The sequence below is a fragment of the Halichoeres trimaculatus genome, unplaced genomic scaffold, assembly GCF_033239565.1.
Source record: "Halichoeres trimaculatus isolate MK-OKI-2021-1 unplaced genomic scaffold, fHalTri1.1 fHalTri1_scaffold_6, whole genome shotgun sequence".
NCBI classification, from domain to species: Eukaryota; Metazoa; Chordata; class Actinopteri; order Labriformes; family Labridae; genus Halichoeres; species Halichoeres trimaculatus.
The window spans coordinates 26,261,345-26,280,390 of NW_027437184.1; the positions used below are offsets into that span (position 1 = coordinate 26,261,345).

General features: G+C 39.3%; 1 protein-coding gene across 1 annotated transcript; it reads left to right on the forward strand.

The window, feature by feature from the left end:
- The first annotated feature begins 1,113 nt into the window (after positions 1-1,113).
- Positions 1,114-14,739, forward strand: ppp1r14aa (protein phosphatase 1, regulatory (inhibitor) subunit 14Aa). Its single transcript, XM_074672562.1, has 4 exons — positions 1,114-1,363; positions 8,709-8,789; positions 8,906-8,938; positions 14,462-14,739. Exons 1-4 carry the CDS (start codon positions 1,151-1,153, stop codon positions 14,636-14,638), a joined length of 504 nt encoding a protein of 167 aa, XP_074528663.1. The 5' UTR covers positions 1,114-1,150; the 3' UTR covers positions 14,639-14,739.
- The last annotated feature ends 4,307 nt before the right edge of the window (positions 14,740-19,046 follow it).

Consider the following 19,046-nt stretch of genomic DNA (forward strand, 5'->3'; position numbering starts at 1 on the left):
GCTAATTTTTGCTTAACAAGTTATTTGGGAAATTATTCTGTTTATCAGTAGCGTTAGTTTCTCCATATGATTGCCTGTTCTGTTCATCATGATCAATAAAATATATTAATTTTGCCTATTTTGAACTAAAAATCTTAAAAAATATGGTTGTGTGGTCTCTTCTAATATGACTTACCTAATAGCATGGGGACAGTTGCAACAGTTGCAACTGTCCCTATGGTACCAGTCATGACAAAACGCCATGTGCTAGCTAGCCACATTGACATTGACACATGCTCACCATGTCATTTAACAGTCAACAAACAGTGATTCAAACTAGATAGGTTTGGATTCATTCATACATAAGGTCAGGACAGTATGACAAAAAAAAAAACAGCTCATGAAAAAAGCTGCTTTCATACCTCCAAAACAACTTTACTTGATAGAAGCAGGACCAGATGCTTAATATGGCCTCTCTTCTTGGTGGGTAGAGGATCTAACTGAGCATGTGCAGTGTGAGTGTCATCACTCTAGCATGTTTCTGATTAGAGAAATAAGGCTTGTTGCAACCGTCCCTTGTTGCAACTGTCCCCAGTCTCCCCTACTGACAGGAAAGAATAATAATATTATCAAAATAATGTGCTTATTTGAGTTTTGGCAGAGTAAAAACATCATCATCTTCAAGCCTTGAAATGATTCTACAAAGATTTTTCAAGGTAACAATCCAGAAGCTCCCAATGCTAACAGATTAATCAAAAGAATAAATACTGCAAAAATAATAAACAACCAAAAACTATTTGAAAGCATAATAAAACTTTGACAAAACAAGATTTAGCCTATCAAAAACTGCTCAAACTTAGAACCAATATCCTGAAAAATATGTTCAGTTTTGCACAATTTTGATTAAATCTGTCACTTGGGCTGGAAATAAAATAATGAAAGGTGGTAAAGCTGAAATCATGAGAAAAAAATTTGTTCTTTACGTTCTGAGGCAGAAGCAAGAAAACCAAATAAACAGTAGGCTACACACAGACAGGGAGGGAGCAGCATTTACATAGAAAGCCCGTACATAAATTCCTGGAACACCCCTGTCAGCTGATCTCTCCCTCTCTTTATCAGCTGTGCGTAAAAAGACGAGAAACCAGTCCAGTCGGTCTAGTGCAGACTAAAAATGGCAGCAGACGGCCGGACCCAGACGACGCGCGTCGAGGAGGACTCGGAGGGACTTCAGTTATCAGACCCGGACTTGTGTCAAGGCCTTAGCGGTAACATCCCCAAGAGGCACGCGCGAGTCACCGTCAAATACAACCGCAAGGAGCTGCAGAAGCGGCTGGATGTGGAGAAGTGGATCGACGACAGCCTGGACCGGCTCTACGAAGGACAGGTCAGTGCTGGACCTTAATGTGTCCCAACTAATCAGGTTGATTTTTGTGCTCTCCTTTAAATTTCTCAACATCCTAACAGTTGGTTGGATGAACACCCTGCAGAAGTTCCTCCCAGGAGAGAAATAAAACACTTAAGGCTGAAATCTTCAACTGTGACATAATAATTGATGAAGAATGTGGTATTTACACGAGCAGAGGTGGGGCAGCTTGTTTTCCTTACAAGGCTAAGCACCCAGAGGTCCACAGCTGTCCTCCCTTAGAGATCTGTGTCTGTCTTTGGGTTTTCTGCCTTACATGGGCAGCGTGGGACAGAGACCAGGATGAATAATGAGAAAAGGCAAGAGGGGATGGATGAAAACAGTGCAGAGAAAGCGCTGTTGTTGCTCCCAGGAGATAAACACTTAGCATGTGTTTGGTCAGGCAGCTGGCTGAATTTAGGGTGTCTCAGGAGGAGACATGCAGGGAGGGGAGTGCAGGATCCTGCTGTCAGAGCCAAATTTTTTTATAATGAAGACATTTAATTATATGCAATAGAAGCCGCATCATGAGTATTAGTGGTCTGAAGCTTGTCCTATGTTTTATCAACTCAATAAAACTAGGCTGGTTTGGGATAAGTCGGTAATCTAACAAACCAATAGATTAGTCTCTGTAATAGATCAGACTAAATCACAATACCTAATAAGATAAGTTAAAGAGGGAGTATTGGGCTTTTTTTCAACCTTAACACTGGCTCTCTGGTATGCCAGTAGTATCTTTATGTGATTTTAGCATAAGAAAACAAAACAAAACAAAACAAAACAAAAAACATTTCTCCACTTCTGTCTAAAACACTTTGTTGTAGCTGCTGGTTCTTCAAGACTTCCCGCTCCACAAACCCCCTTCCTTCTGATTGGCCAGCCTGCTTGTTACTTCAGATCCATGTTATTATCCATTGGGAAGCATCGTACCCCTCTTTAAGTCTGAGAAGTTGGTGCTGTGAACTACTGAAGCCAGCGGAGACAGTGCAGTGTGTCTAAAACTTAAATAACATACAAAGAAATTTTCTGGGTTGGCTGCGTACATAAATGCAAACAGATTGACCCGGACTTTACCCAGATTTCTTCTTTGTAAAAAAACTGAAAGTTGTCAGAGTGAGCTCATCTGAGAACCAAGCAGGTAAAGTTACACAAAACTCACCTCAAGCAAGCAGGTATTGATAATGTTTTTACCATGTGACCAGATTTCTCTGAAGTTTTTGAATCAGTAGCAGAGCCTGCTTCTTCAAACTATTTCATGTTTTACTGGCAAGGGCCAAACCATCAAAAGAATAAAGCTCAACACATTTTTATTGATTATATTGATCTCATTTTTTGTGCACTTTTGGCCTCAATGTAAATGAGGGTCACCCTCAATGACAGAACAAGAACTTTAGATAAAGGTTGATGATGAAATATCTTTTTTTTGTTTTCATTTAAATATTAATGGTAATGTTTAAATTTATGGATGACCTAGTTTGAATCTTTTTGCATCACTGTAAAACACTTTGTGATGCAGATTTTGAAGGTGCTCCATAAGTAGAGATACTAACTTATATTTTATTTCATAATCTGTCTATGTTGTTTAACTTGGTGTTGTTATTTTGGGAGAGCTAAGTTGAGGATCTGTTGCTCTTGGACACAGAAATCCCTTCTGGGGCTCTGAGGAGAAGAGGACAGGGAAAAACTGAGAAGAGAGGTAGAGGGAAGAGGGGGGAGGTTGGAACTGAAGAGAATCCCTGAAAAGGCTCTGGTTAAGTGTGGGTCTGTTCCTCAGACTTTGCTGTGCAGCATCACTGTGTCATTCACACAGGGGTGTGAGTACTGTAGAAATAGGACAAGTGTCTTTTAGTGCTCTTTATTTCAGGAGAAGGTTACCTGGCTTCGGAAACTCTGATATTATCTATCAAACAGTGCTCCAAGTGATGACGAGTGTATGCACAAAGCAGCAGTCAGACACACAGTCAGTAAGCGCTGTCTGAATGTGAATGACAGGTGTGGTCAGAAAGCTTGACTCTCAACAGGATAAAGACAAAACATCCACACATAGCCAGACCGTCTCAGACTGCCTTTTGCTTACTAGTTTTCACTTATTCATTACCTCCACCAAGGATTTTTAAAGGATTCTTTATCATTGTGTGATAGGGCGGTTTTCACTATATGTGTATATAACTCCATAATAAATGGTCGGATTGCTTTGCAAAACAATACAAGACAAGGTCACCATAATTTCTGACAGATGTTAAAGTACGATCCAGATCCTGGCAATATTCTAGATACTAAGATCTGGAATATGAAATATGTACTGGGTCATCATAATTCTCAACACTGTCAGGTAACAAATTATCGTACAAACCTGCAACTAACACCAAATTGTAGCAGACAGTCTGCTGAAAGGGAGTATAACATTAAAGTAGGACTAAAGTGATGTCTGACAATCACACTATGCTTGGTGGAGGTCTGGGGGGGGGGGGGGGGGGGGGGGTAAATGAAAGAAAACTATAGAGAAAGAAATTTAAAACAGTAAACTGATGGAGTAAAATTAAAAAACCAGCAGTTTTAGCCTTAGATAAGATTGTGAAATTTAAAGCCACAGAGTCTATTTGAAGTCATGTCCAGCCACTTGAGCTACGACCCTTGAGCTGCTGAGTGGGGGGCATTACATCAAATTTTGGGGCAAAGCCACTGATAACATCTAGAAACTTGTTGAAGAGTGCATGTTTTGTAGCTGCTTGATCTGAAGAAATAGGGGGGTGAATAAAAAGCTTGATCCTCAGAACATGATGTAAAAGTTATAGATCTGTTTGATGTAGCAATGCTGCTTTGTTATCTGTGCTTAAAGTTCACCAACTGTGCACTGGGTGATGCTCGTGTCCTTTTGTTGGTGTGACACTCCTTTATCTGTTTTCCCCTGAGATTAAACTAATCTTACCAAGAGTAACCAAAGCAATGTAGCCTAATTGTAAATTTGAAAGGAGCATAGTAATGCAGAGATTCTTTGTTTGTTCAAAACACTGAAGGATTTTTTTTTTTAGTAAATGTGTCGTAAGAATCAACAGAATCATCTGGTATCTCTAAATAGCTGCTTGTGTAGTTGAACGAAGTCATGTGAGACATTAAAAAGTCGTCCTGAGGAAGGACTGACCTGCCTGAGTAAGCTGTGGAGATGTTTGGTGTCCTGTTTGTGTCAGGGGCCTGATAAATGAAGCAGGCTGTGCAGAGCAGAGCAGAGCAGAGATATGGTGTGGCGTGTTGTGGATGGGCGGCTGGCTCTGTCCCTTCATTTAGCTGGTACAATGGCTGTTTGTTTGGACAGAAAGAGCCACTGTTACAGTGTTACGTGAACATTGTTCTGTTCTGCCTCAAATGATGGACAGGAAATAAGTTCAGGCTGAACTCAGCTTTTACAGCAGAAAATATCCACTAGTAATACTCGGTGTAGATACATGTCACACACACGCAGTATCTGCTTTAAGTGTGCCCCACAGAGAGCTTAAAGTTTGCTGGACTACATTTGAGTAGTTAGCTCTGTTTATAGAGATGCAGCACATGTGTTCACCTTTTACTGTTGTACAAGTGAATACTCCCAAACAACAAGCGCTGTGAGATTGAACATTTTGAGTCTGTACATTATGTGTCTACCTGGGGAGGTGGGGAGGTGATGAAGCTGCAAGTATGGGTAGGGCTGTAGAGGTGCCCTTGAGCAAGGCACAGAAACCGAAACTGCTAGGGGTACAGCCCCCTTACTCTGATGTCTCTCCATCGATAAATGTTTGTAGGATCCTGGCTGTGCACGCGTGTATTTTCAGGCCACATATCATGATCAATAACAAAGTGAAAAAATTCCTGCCACAGTTGCTTCTATATGAGATGAAGTTGGCAACACAGGCTTGTGTTAAAGGACAACTCCGTTTTTTTGACACCTGGACCTTATTTATAGGTGTGTGTATGCTCATATACTCACTCAGACAAACATCGTGCAGCTTGGAGTCCTTCAGAAGTTATTTAGATCCAGCTGATTTTAGCCGCACTTAACGGGGGCCACGGCAAGGGAGCTTCAGCCCAGGACATGATCTCTGTAAAATCGCTCATTTCGGCTATATTTTTTCATCCATCGCTATCCATCGTTATCACAAACACACTCCTCTTCTGTTGCCATAGGCGAACACGGTCCACAAACACACCACCTGTTGGCATTGAGTCGTGGACGTGCTCCTGTTTGTTGTTCTCGAGCCAGCTCTTCGTCTCTCTCCCTCTGCATCCTTCTTTCATGGAGCTCCTCGTCCCTGTACTCAGGCTCAAACCGGTAAGGACAACCGTCAAACTCGAAGTCGTAGTCTGAAGACGGTAGACGAGCTGACTTTATGATAACACTGGCGATGGATGAAAGAATATAGCCGAAATGAGCGATTTTGCAGAGATCACGTCCCGCGCTGAAGCTCCCTTGCCGTGGCCCCCGCTAAGTGCGGCTAAAAACGGTTGGATCTAAATAACTTCTGAAGGACTCAGAGCTGCACGATGTTTGTCTGAGTGAGTATATGAGCATACACACACCTATAAATAAGGTCCAGGTGTCAAAAAACTGGAGTTGCCCTTTAAATGATACTTAAGCAAAGTCTTGTTATTACAAACAACTCATATTTCAGACATAGTTCTCAAACCTCTTTTGCACTTCCTCATGAGTACAGAGTCATACAGAAGACCTGTCATTCCTATGGGGTTCCCTGTGACATTCAGTGTATCTGAAAGTATTGAAATGTTGAAAATATGATGGTCAGAATTCTGCTTTAAATATGTCAAAATAATAACATCTGCTGGGAATCTCAGAGTCAGTGTGACAGTGTGCTTGTACGGCTAACAGGCTGCTAACAGGCTAACAATTCAGAGACTATAAACTGTTTCTTTTACACAGAAACTGTTTTGAGCAGCTGAAAGCAAACGTGAAAATAAGCCCCAGAGGGAAATCCTTTGAAATGTCATGTCTCATGCATGTGATCTGCTCCTGTGGATCCTTGATCCATTACGGGTACACATCTCTGTGCATGTTGATCATTTCTATAACTTTGTCATTGGAACACAGACTTTGTTTTTGATTACCAAGGAAAGACTTTAAATTTGACTTTTTCGTCAATCCTAGGCCTCAATAGTTGTAAAGTGAGTTTGTATAATTAAAAAGACTTTGATTAATTATTTTTATTATGTTGGAATTCTGGGTATTGTTTTCTGTTCCATGTACACATTAACAGTGGTGACCAGAATTATTAGAACACCTGACAGATCTGATTTTTTTTGCATTAATAAACATGATCATGAAACATGTGTCTTGTTGCTCTGAGCACATTAAATATCAAATGATGTAAGTTTTCCTTTTTTAAAATCTACTTTAATTTAAATATTTGGTTTGTCCATATTTTGCAGCAGTTGCAGTTGGGGATGGGTACCTTACACATTTGAAATGATATGGTATCAAGCCCAGTACCTTGCAATCAGTACCAGTACTTAATAGTACCAATTTTTGGTACTTTTGTGTGTGTTAATGTGGTTATATATATTAAATGTTTAATGATAATATTGCAAAATTTTTTAATGTAACAGTTTTATTTTTCAATATATAATCTTGCAATGCTGTGTTCATGTCCAGCATGGAAAATCACCTACTCTTCCACTCCCTCACAGTCACAAGGATGTATTGGTACGACAGACAGAATCGGTCAATTTCTATAAAATGACTGAATTTGGTACTAGGGATGGGTACCGAATTAGGTACTTGTATAGGTGCCAACCAAATTCTTTTAAAAGTACCAGGTACCCATTCATGTAAAATCAAGTACCATGTTAAGGTACCTAAATGCATCCTTGTGACTGTGAGGGAGATGAAGAGCAGGTGATTTTCCATACTGGACATGAACACAGCATTGCAAGGTTATATATTAAAGAATACATGTGTTAAATAGAAAAAAATACATATTATTGAACAAATTAATATTTTTTACGACATAAAAACACAAAAGTACCGAAAATTGGTGCTGTTGAGTACTGGTACCTATTGCCAGGTACTGTGCAGGGTTACCATGTCATTTAAAATGCGAAATGTGCCCAACCATATTTGGTACCCATCTCTAATTATAGTAGAGCATGTCTCTGGCATAGTGTCAATATCATTCCTGCGAACTTAGACAATAATGTTATCTCATGCCTTCTTCAACTCAAACCGAAGGCTTTGCTTTGAATCTAAAATAGATCTGTCCAGTTTATTTTCCAACTCGTCTCTGATTTGATGGATGGGGTTGAGGCCCAGACTTGAAGGGGTCATTCCATCATTTTCAGTGTTCCTTTTATAAGGAGAATGACCAAATGTCTGTGTGACAGCTCTATTCTCTAGTATATAAAGCAGATTGGCATAATGATGACTTTGTATGTAGTTTATTCATTCTATTGGTATTTTAACAGGTAATTCAAAGAAAACAGCTAAAACTCCTTAAACTTGCCTAATTTTCGAATAAATTTTTGTCTGCCTGTCCAAATCATGTCTAAATTTATTTATATATTAAATTTATTTACTGCACATAAGAAATGAAACACGAAATGAACCATGCATAATGATTTAGTAAATTAACAAAACAAAACTGAACAAAGCAACAAACAGTAACATCAGGTAATGTTCAGGAGGGGCCAATAAAACCCATAGGGGCTTGTCGAGTGCCCTCCCTAAAACCCTCCAAGAAAGAAATATATCTATACATTCACGCAAATTCACAAATATATTACAGTAATTCAAACAAGTGAAATACTGTTAAACAGGGGAAAAAAATCAATATAGTGCTAGCAAAATATGGGAAAAGAAGAAAAATATAATGGTGTTAAAATGATTAATTGATCCAATAAAAACTGTGATGTTTGTTTCTTGAAAGACTTGAAACTGGTGGTGTTTCTGATGTGACTAGGTAAATTGTTCCCCTAAATTCCTCTAAATCTGATTGAGAATTGCGAGAGTGAAGCCCTGGAAAAGGCTGGATGGAGATTATTGACTGACCTTGTACTGTAATAATGGATTTGAGAATTAAACTGAAATAAATTTCTAAAATAAACAGTCATTAAAAGACTGGAAAATAAACAAACATAGTTGCAGATGGTTAAGGTCAAATGTGGGGAGAAATCTGTTTCTATGCTCAGGACTGTGAGGAAGGAGGAAATTTAAAGATGCATGTCTGGGTTAAAAGTTTGGAGTTTAACTGGTTGATCCAGGTGAATAATGAATGTTTGCTCAGTGTACGATCAACGACTCACAAATGCTCTCTGTGCATTTTGTGTGTCTGTGTGTTTACTCCAGGAAGGAGACATGCCAGAAGAGGTGAACATTGATGGTTTGATTGATCTGCCTGATGATGATGAGAGAATCAGGAAGTTACAGGTAACTTTATCTGCATGGTGACTCTGTAAAGATTATTTTATGGACATTTTTTGGGTCATTGAAAAGTGTTTGTATAACCTCACGGCCTGTTTTTGACACATATTTGTCTTTAACAGGAGCTTCTTCAAAACTGCAGAAACAACACAGAGGTACGTCTGAACTTTACATTCCCAGCCTGAGTTATGGTTTGCACTTAACACATGCAAATACACAGTGAACCTGAGGGTACACATAAATAAACACACATACATAGATACACACACAAACACTGGTGGAGATTAACTGAATCTGGATCTTCTGACCTCTCGTCTCAGAGTCCCTCCACATGCCACCACCACAAAGGCTCTCTGTGCTGCTCTGCGTTTGTCTTCACATTTGAACAGAAACAAAGAGTCTTTCTGGACTCAGACGTCGACCACGCTGCGGTCTGCTCGGGGATGCAAACACAGGCAAAAGAGCAGGGAGGGTCAGAGAGGCTGCTGTGTGTCCAACTCACACTTTGTGTTTGTTATGCTCGGATGTGCAGTGTCTGTAAACAAATTATTTTCTGTAGTGTTCAGAAATCAAATCTACAAGGACAGGTAAAAGAAAGCACAGGGTCGGATTTCTCCTCTCTGTTTTATACCTGCTATTAAAACCACAAGTCAGACATTTCTCTCAATATTTCATATTTATTTTCAAAATATCATAAAAAAATCAGTATCCATGTCATTCTTCTTTTCATTATGTTTTAATATCAACACTATGAACATTAACAGACCTCTTCTTAATATACATCACAGGTCATAGTTAGTGATTAACAGTCTGACCCTGCACATAAAACTACAAGTAAAGGTTTATATGAAGCTAATGTGATTCTGTTACACAGGACTTTAATGGACAGGAGTAATTATAAAATCCATAATGATCTTTTTTTTCAGCAGTTCAGTAGTGAATTTAAGAGATTAAAATTTCCCCACTTGTAATCCTGACAATCCTCTGTTGGTTTTAGCAGTCTGAGTAAACAAATAAAAGCCTCTTTTACACATACACGCCAACATTTTTTTTGTCACTTTTAGGTCTTTCTCAGGACCTCTGCAATCAAGAAATAATCAGAAATTAATATGTTAAATATGTTATGAGATGTTTCCCGTTGGGAATGAGAGGTTTATGGGGGATCAGGACATGAGATCAGTAGCAGGCTGTGTTAGCCAAAGTGTCATGTTTCCAACACAGTGACACAGCAAAAGTAGCCTATGATATGTGTAAACAGTTTAAGTAGCCATATTAATGCTAGACATAAACAAGCACAAACAGAAAATGAGTCCTGCATGTCTGTTAGATGTTGCTCTTTAAGGTTTACACCACTCACATGATAAGTAAATGTACCCTGCCCACCCTTTTCCCTCGCAGTAAACAGACTGAGATATTTGCCGCAAGGTCAAAATTTAAGATAAAGTTGGGTTGAAAGATTCAAAAATCAAACTTTCAGAAAGAGCTTTATGAAGGTATTGAATTTTGAAGAGAATTTTGCAGAAATTTTGGCTACTTGTTAGTAAAAACAAATTCAACCTGGGCTCCTCCTCCTTGGCTCAGTGCCAGCGGCAGCACACACTCACAGCCTCCGACAGTGACTACATGAACACACTCACTAGCGGAGCAACCACCTGTAGCACTGTGTTTCTACGTGGGAGAGACTCGAGACCCGAGCGCCTGACTCGGCATGTTAGCACAAGCTAATCACTGGTATTTGACACATACCTGGTTAGCAGAAAGCTTTTTGTCCTGTGCTGCTCTCCAAGTGCCTGAAAGTGAGTGAAAGTCAAGCCAAGTTTCACCCTCATTTGATGAAAACCTTTATCTGTTTCACTTTAGTTGTTTTTCTTACTCCATGCTACATCCACTACCGTAGCCGCTGGGGATAGCCTCTTCCACACGATAATCCAACAGGCAAAGTCACTTGCGCACTGAGTGTTCTTTGATTGGCTGATGTAACCACGTCAACCCTCTGCCCTGAAACATCTTGATACAACTCAAACATCAACATACAGGCAGAGGAGGGGGTTTGAGGCAAACACAGACACTGACACACATTTATAGAGGCCGAGGAGGGACGACTGAGGAGGGTATTCCTGTAAAAGCTGACATTCTAATTTTTAGGAAAATCCTGCGATTCAACTGTTATTTGGATGGCTCTTACTGAGTTAAAAAAAAGCAAAAAAAAGTACTGTCAACAGCAAATATTCACGTCAGGTGGAATATTTCAGTTTAAAGACAGAAGGATGAGCCTTTTTTTGACAGGACACACAACCTGTGGATGTACAAGCAAAAACAGGTCCACCTTTGTCCACAGGGGGCGCCAAAATCAACACAAACAGGAAGTCCTTCACAGCAGCTTAAAGAGAGAATTTTGACTGCTGTGCTTGACTGGCTGGAAAATCTTCCCCTCTAAAGCTTCTGGCAGCTCACTGCCTTGAGTTTCTTAGAAATTATACTAATGAGAGATTTCACCACAGCAGCCTCCACTTCCCAGTAAATCTTTCTTTATTGTGAAATAGTCTGAATAAAATCAGCTGCAGCAAAAACTGGAATGAACCTAAACAAATACTGCTGATCACTTCCTTTAAAAGAGAGTACACTGGTCCACAGTCCAGCCTGCTTACAGTCACTGAGTATTTATTGTTTACTAAACTCATTATATTTACTTCGTTTATTTCAGCCATGCTCTTAAAGCTCTAAAACACCATCAGAACCAATGGGCAGTGAAACATGATGTGTGACATTTAGATTCATGTCTGCTGACTTAGTTTTACCCTTTCTTTTTTATTTATTGTGTTATAACAGGAAATTATCTGCAACACTTAAACGAACACAGCAGCAGACAGCAGCAGACAGCAGACAGCTGGGAACTCAGAGACCTCTCTGATCCCCCATGTCTGTTTTACAGTTATGGAAACACTTTTACAGCCAACAAAAAGAGCTGAAGAATGACTGATACAGCACTCATTTGGAAAGATTATTGTAACTCTACTCCTGATTGCTTGTTTGTTCAAAGTTCAGGTCAGGCCAAAGTGAGGGGTGTTGAACTCCTTTAACTCCAGAGAAAAAATGGAAATAGTGAAAAACACGAGTCAACAACTGAGAATAACAAGATATCAGCTGTTTTTTTTTAAATAAGTGGATTCATTATTTTCTGTATTTCACGGACCCCAAATTTTCAACAAAAATGTAGAAAGTGTTGGCAGACATTTTTTTTTACTATGTAAAGTGCTCTAGTTTGTACTTGTGTAATACTTGCAGTCTTGGTTGTATTGACATGCATCAAATCATGATTGGACCAAGAACTTATCCTCCCAGTAGTGTCTCTGTACGTGTGACGCCTGCTCTAACTGTCAAACCACCCATAGTGATCTCAAAGATGTTAACTTCTCCCGTTTGAAATAAACCACAGGAGGATTTGTTCCTGTTTTAACTAAGACCACTGAAGTGAGTCAAGATGCTTGTGAAGCTCCGTGAAACATACTTTTTCCAGTGAAACTGACTCACCAGACACAAACTGATGGAACCAAAAAAGGAAGGGAAAGAAAGGAACTAAGAAATGATGCTGTTTCCTCTTAAGTTATATCTGGAGGGGGATTTCTTTTCACTTTTGATCAGAGAAAAGGGTTTCTTTACAGGTTTTCATCCTTTCATCCCATCAACTAACTACTTGGCCATGGAGTAGTCCACAAACCCACACTGCAGCATTGTCATTTCAAACAAACTGGCAGCCCGTCATCAGCCTGTGAGGCTTTCAGGGTGCAGGGTAAACATTCACAAGCAAGAAAAATGAATTAAAAGCTTTGGAATCAAAACATTTTAGAAAATAAGAATTATAATGTCTCATATATTTTGACCTGTTGCCAAATCCTCAAGACAAAACCAATAATGTGTTGGCCCGTAGTATTGTGAAACTTGTTTATCAAAGCTCCAAACCAAGGGGCAGCACCTGGTTTAGAAAAATGAAGCCTGTGCAGAAATGATAGAAGTTGCTGTACATTGAGAACACGATAGAGGCTGGCTAAAGAAAGACTGGAAACCATGTAGACACCAAGCCAAAAAATAGACCTTTATGTGACATTACTTTACTTTTTTTCTTGGCACAGTCAAGTGGCAGAGGAAGTCAGGTTCGGGGGTCTCAGGATCTCATCTCTGCTTTTTGCAGATGATCTGGTCCTGTTGGCCTCATCAAACACTGATCTCCAGCTCGCACTGGAGCAGTTTGCAGACCTTTACGGCATTGAAAAAGTATATTTAGAATGGTTTTAAAAAAACTGCATTGGGTCTAAAACACTAATTATGCTGTCAGCACACACCGAACAGGGGTTTAATTTTTTTCAAACTAAGCAGATTCAAAGATATTAGGATTATCTGATTGTCCAACCAGAGGCACAGCTCAGCGACTGATAGGCGCCCTAGAGCTGTTAGTCTTCATTTCACTGTTTCAGGAACATTCTCGGAGACTGCGTCCATACTTTATACAGTCTATGCTCCAAACTCATTAGCTTTGAATTTAACAAAGTATCCTGTACTTTGATCTTAATAGGCTTTGTGGTTTCCAAGGGTATTACAGATGCTCTGATTCATTGCTCCACTACGTTTCGTTGCAGCACAGTGCACAGCCAGTCAGTGCAGTAAACAAGCTCGTCCCAGTATGTTGCTATGATGGTGCTGCGCGGCACTGACAACTGCCGAAAACTCTTTAAAATTGTTTGGAATAATGTGTCGGACTAATTTAAATCCTAAAGGCTATTAACATTGTCAGAAACTATAACTAAGGGAATTTTGTCTATCATTTTAGTTAGTTCCAGTTAGTTTTGTGAACACAAGATACAGTTTTTGTTTACTTATCGTTTTTGTTTTCTTTTCTAGTTTTTATTAGTTTGAGTTAACTGCAATGTACTTTAAATTGTAGTTTTCGGTTTTAGTTTCGTTTTAGTTAACTATTATAACCTTGGTGGTTTCCTTAAAAAATCCTTGTTAAAGTGTTTATTTGCTTAATTGGGAGAAAAACTGCTTTGTGGGGACCTTCAAAAATACAGAACTCTTTAAGGTATCCATGAACTCAACAGAAAGGCCCACAGGCTAAGCTCAGAATCGTACCGGTGACCTTCTTGCTGTGAGGCTGCAGCACTGACCCTTGCGCCACCACAATGAATTATTTAACGATTCGGACCGAGGTCGATTTTTCCAAAGTTTCACTTGCGACGAGTACGCATCTGACCAATCCAAACGCTCATTGTTGACGAGTCCAAAACATTCAACATTGATTGTGATTGTGTCCCAGCACCCAATTCTTCAGGACAAAAGACATAAAAACTACAAAGACGACAGTTACAAAGACATTGTTTGAAGGAGAATAGCTGCAGAGATTAAATGTGATGCCTCCTAATTGTTTACAATTTTGTGCCGTTTATTGTGTGTCTCCATTGGTGTGCAAAGGCCTTAAAGTTGGAATAAGAGCAATGATGTCACAGACAAACCTTGAGATGTTGATACATGCTTTTACTTCTACCAGTTTAGATAACGGCAAAGGCCTGTTCACAGGTTGGTCAAAACAGCATGTTTAGCAACTTTAGCATCTTCAATAGACGCTGCAATAGTCCTGACAAAACTGATTTTTATGTCACTCTTTGTGCTGTGTTCCTCCTCAGCCCTTCATCAAAGAGTTGGTGGTGAAGCTGGAGGGAGTCCACAAACAGGAGGAGCTGCAAAGCGAAGGCATCGAACATCCCATCATCAGCCACAGCCACTACCGCCACGAGCCGTACCACTTCAACAGCCCACACCAACACATGCACCACAGCCGAGGACAGAACCAGACCCTCTGACACCTTCCAACACCACACACACACACACACACACACACACACACACACACACACACACACACACACACACACACACACACACACACACACACACACACACACCGTGGAAGTAAAGAAAATAGTCAAGATGATAATTCATCAGTGTCATGTCTGAACACTAACCATAAAAGTACAGCAATGGGCAATTCCCTATAGCTTAGCATACAGGCTAAACAGGAAGCAGGCTCTGTGCAACAAAATCTACCTACCAGCACTTTTGAAGCTCTGCTCAGGTCAGTCGTAAGTCAGATGTGACTACAAGTTAAAGGCAGAAGTATGACACCAGTGTGCATTCACACACACTACCCTCAATTTATGTCACCATTCAAGGTTGCTTTCTTGGTAGGGACTATGACATATGGTTTAGTTCAGCCCCAGAACATCTGATAGTAAGAGTTTCACCCACACACTGTAGGATAGACAACATGACTGCCCCTGAAGAGTGAAGCAAACCCCTAAAGCTCTATCTGGTGACTGGCAGCAGTATGCTTACCAAAGGCTGCCTCCACCATGTTAACTAATGGGATATGGAAGAAACAAGAAAATCATAATAAACTCTAGAAAAGCATCCAGAGAGCACAGTCCTCCACCAAGCATATTGTGATTGTCACCAACACTTTAGTCCTACTTTAATGTTATACTCCCTTTCAGCAGACTGTCTGCTATAGTTTGGTGTTAGCTGCAGGTTTGTACGATAATTTGTTTCCTGACAGTGTTGAAAATTATGATGACCCAGTTCATATTTCATATTCCAGATCTTAGTATCCAGAATATCCTTAGGATCTTGATCGTACTTTTACATCTGTCAGAAATTATGGTGATCTTGTCTTGTATTGTTTTGCAAAGCAATCCGGCCATTTATGGTGGAGTTATATACACATATGGTAAAAACGGCACTATCTCACAATGATAAAGAATCCTTTAAAAAATATCTTCGATCCAGATGGTGATCCAGATCACCTCCAAAATTCAATCCATTCTGCTTTTCCCATTTTGAACATTTCCTGAAATTTCATGAAGATCCGGTTGTTACTTTTTGGGTTATACTGTTCAAAGACAAACAAACAAACTCTCTAAAAAACACAACTTCCTTGACAGAGGTAATTAAAAGAATCCAACATGTATTTTGTCATTATTGTTAATGCTGAAATGCTGAGTTGGGTTAATTTAAAAAAAAATTCAGTTTAACTTGATGGCACTGAAATCTATTTGACATTGTGGACAATGAAAGAAAATTGCTTTAAGCATTAAAACAAGCTTAAATATTGGGTCTTGACTAGAGGTGTCCCAGTCCGATATTGATATCGGATATCGGTCCGATATCAGCAAAAAAACAAGTATTGGTATCGTATCAGAATGCATCTAAAATCTCCAATATAATCAGTCCATTCCGGACTCCCCTCCTGCTGTTTTTATTCGATTTATTTTGGTTATTTTCTGGGTCTTCTAATTTATTCGTTATTTTATTCAATTACTCGTATATTCTTATGTTTAATGTTAAAATTTCTGTTACCCATGGTTAATGATAAATGGGTCAGTTTTTCGTCATACCATACCGAATCCAACACACCTGATTCAAATGATCAGCTCGTCATCAAGCTCTGCTCGAGCCTGATGACGAGCCATACATTTGAATCAGGTGTGCTGGAGTAGGGTAAGATCTAAAACATGCAGGGCAGGGGGTCCTCAGGACTGGAATTGAGAAACACTGCTTTAAGGCTCCCTGCTGGAGGCCTGTCTGGGGCAGACCTTGGTGTTTAAGGCCTGCCCCTCAAACATTTCATGAACCAGTAAGGAGATCCTGATGACCTCATCATTTCAGCAAATCTCTTGAAAATTTGGTGATAATTTTAGAGTGGACTGTTTGAGTTTACAGACAGAATCAGGGATTTCTAGAACACGTAGCGGTTTAAAATTTTTCACTGATTTAGTATGAAGATTCAGCATTATTACCTTATAATCCTGTTTAAAATATGACACACATAATACCCCTTCTTTAAAGAAAGCTCATTGACATGTTTTATCAAGGCTGACTCTGCTTTGATGAGGACGTGGAGAAGTCTCGCTCATAGGTTACAGTAACATGCTATTAAACCTTAATATTTAATATTCCCATCTCACTATTTTATACGGATATACCAAACATGAAGTGTGAATCAGTGAGCAAAGAGGTGCTGGTATGTAGATTATGTTTTAAACAGATTCAGGCCCCTAAACCTTTCTATCACTCTGGTCACACTACTATCACTGACTGTGATACTAACAAGTTATCAGTGAGCTGACATACCTGATTAACAGTCAATAACTGAACAATAAAAGCTTATCAAACAGCTTTACTCAAGAAGTTGAATACAAAAATCATCAATATTACTGAAAAACAATCTTTAAACCCTCCACTCAGTATCCACCAAAGACAGAAAGATTCAGTGTAAAAATTTGTCACAAAGCTGAAAGTCATTTTACGTTCACTCTTTCATCGTGCACATCATTTCTACAACCGTTTATGGCAATAACTAACAGCAGAGAACACATCAGGTTGAGTAGAGTCTGAGCAGTTTAACAGAGGAGATACTTCATGTAAAATAAAACCTTATCAAGTTAAACACTAACTGTGACAAAGCTTCAGTCCTCTACACCTTCCACTGAATGTGTTTTAGCTTCACCATTTTTATAGAGACTGAAAGAACATCAGTTTTGTTGTAAAGGTCATGAATATTATTTATTGTCATGATTAAAGAGAACAGGGAGTGATCTTTTTAACAGCACGATGTGACACTGGAAACCATTGCATTGTAACACAGTTAGGCTTTTAAATATAAATATTTCACTGTCTTTCTGCCATTCTGATGTGTTGTTACTGCTTTTTTGTTGTCTGAATGTTCACTTACTTTAGAGTCTGAAGTCATAAAGAAACAGTTAATAAACTTTTCTTTCTTCATGCGTCCATGTTTTATGTATGATTTAATGCTCTGACACAATAACTCAAGAGACTTTGAATGGTTTTGAATTAGTGTCACTTGGCCTTTGTTTGATCTTAAAGTGATACCCCGGGATGGAACAAGTTGGGTCCTATCACAAGGTTTAGGGCAGAAATTACACCTACAGCAGTGTTTTTGTGCAGCAGAAGCCCAGAGCGCACGCACCAAACACCCCCTCCCTGCTCCTCTGCCGGTTTCCTCTGCACTCAGACGGGGCCATATTTTACTTGACCAAAAATGCAAATAAACTGACTCCCACTGAAAAAATCAGATATTGGTCTACATTCACGCTTTATTTAGAGAATTTTCAGCGTGTTACGTTCACACAAAAACACCGCTAAATAAGGCTCTAGTTCTCATCATGTCTCTTCGTCCTGGCAGACTACCTGCGTTTGTTTATATCGGGCACACCTTGCGGACAGATACACTTAGCGGCGAGCGCCTCGTAGCCAGCTGTGGCTCTGAAGCGGAGGTAGTGCCGTTTTACGACCCAACTTGTTCCATCCCGGAGTATCACTTTGAGAAAGGTCTGAGATGTTGGTTTTAATGTGGTATATTTTTGCCAATCAAGATTTTTGTGATTTGAAGCATAGTGAAACAAATCTCAGTAGAATGTGTCCTTTTAGTGTGAAATCTGTTGCAACCAAAAAGAGATGGATGGAAAACCTGCCCCCTGGAAGTGAACTGCAAACTTTTTGAGTGTCTTTAAAGATCAGATTTATGTCATTCTATCATATCATTTTACAGACATGTATCACAAGCATCCTTAATTTATTTTTGGTCTTAAGATAAATTTTAACTATGAAAAACAAGAAAAGGAATTTTTTTTTTCAAAATCACAGAGTTTATGATAAGGTATCCAGATATTTGCTTTTATTCTGTTAGCAATAAAACCTAATTCATGATTATTTTTGGGGATAATTACATTTGATATGTTTTCAAATCTTTCATAACAGCTCAGGATAAAAAAATATAGTGGCTGTGAAGAGTTTACAGTGATCTTGAAAAAGTCTCCCTTCTAGATATATGCCTGATTGTAATCCACACCTTAAAATTAGATTATTAGTGCTAGTTTTAAAATGCTACTTCTTAGCTTATCCATTGAGTCATGTAGGACTAAATTGATCCACGGCACATCAAAGCCTCTGTGACAACACCATTGATTGATGAAGGTTAACAGTGAGAAGAGACAAATGTGTTTTTCTCTGCTAAAAAAAAGCTTTCTTTACTCATTTTTTTGTTTAGCAATGGTGGACACATGAGCCTAACTGTCAAACAGAGAAAGGACAGAGGAGCAGAAGAAAGATAAATGGGTGAGTAATACAGTCCAAGCTAAAGGCTAATACACAAGCTAACTGTGCTAATGTTGATTCCAACCCACAGTCAGCAGT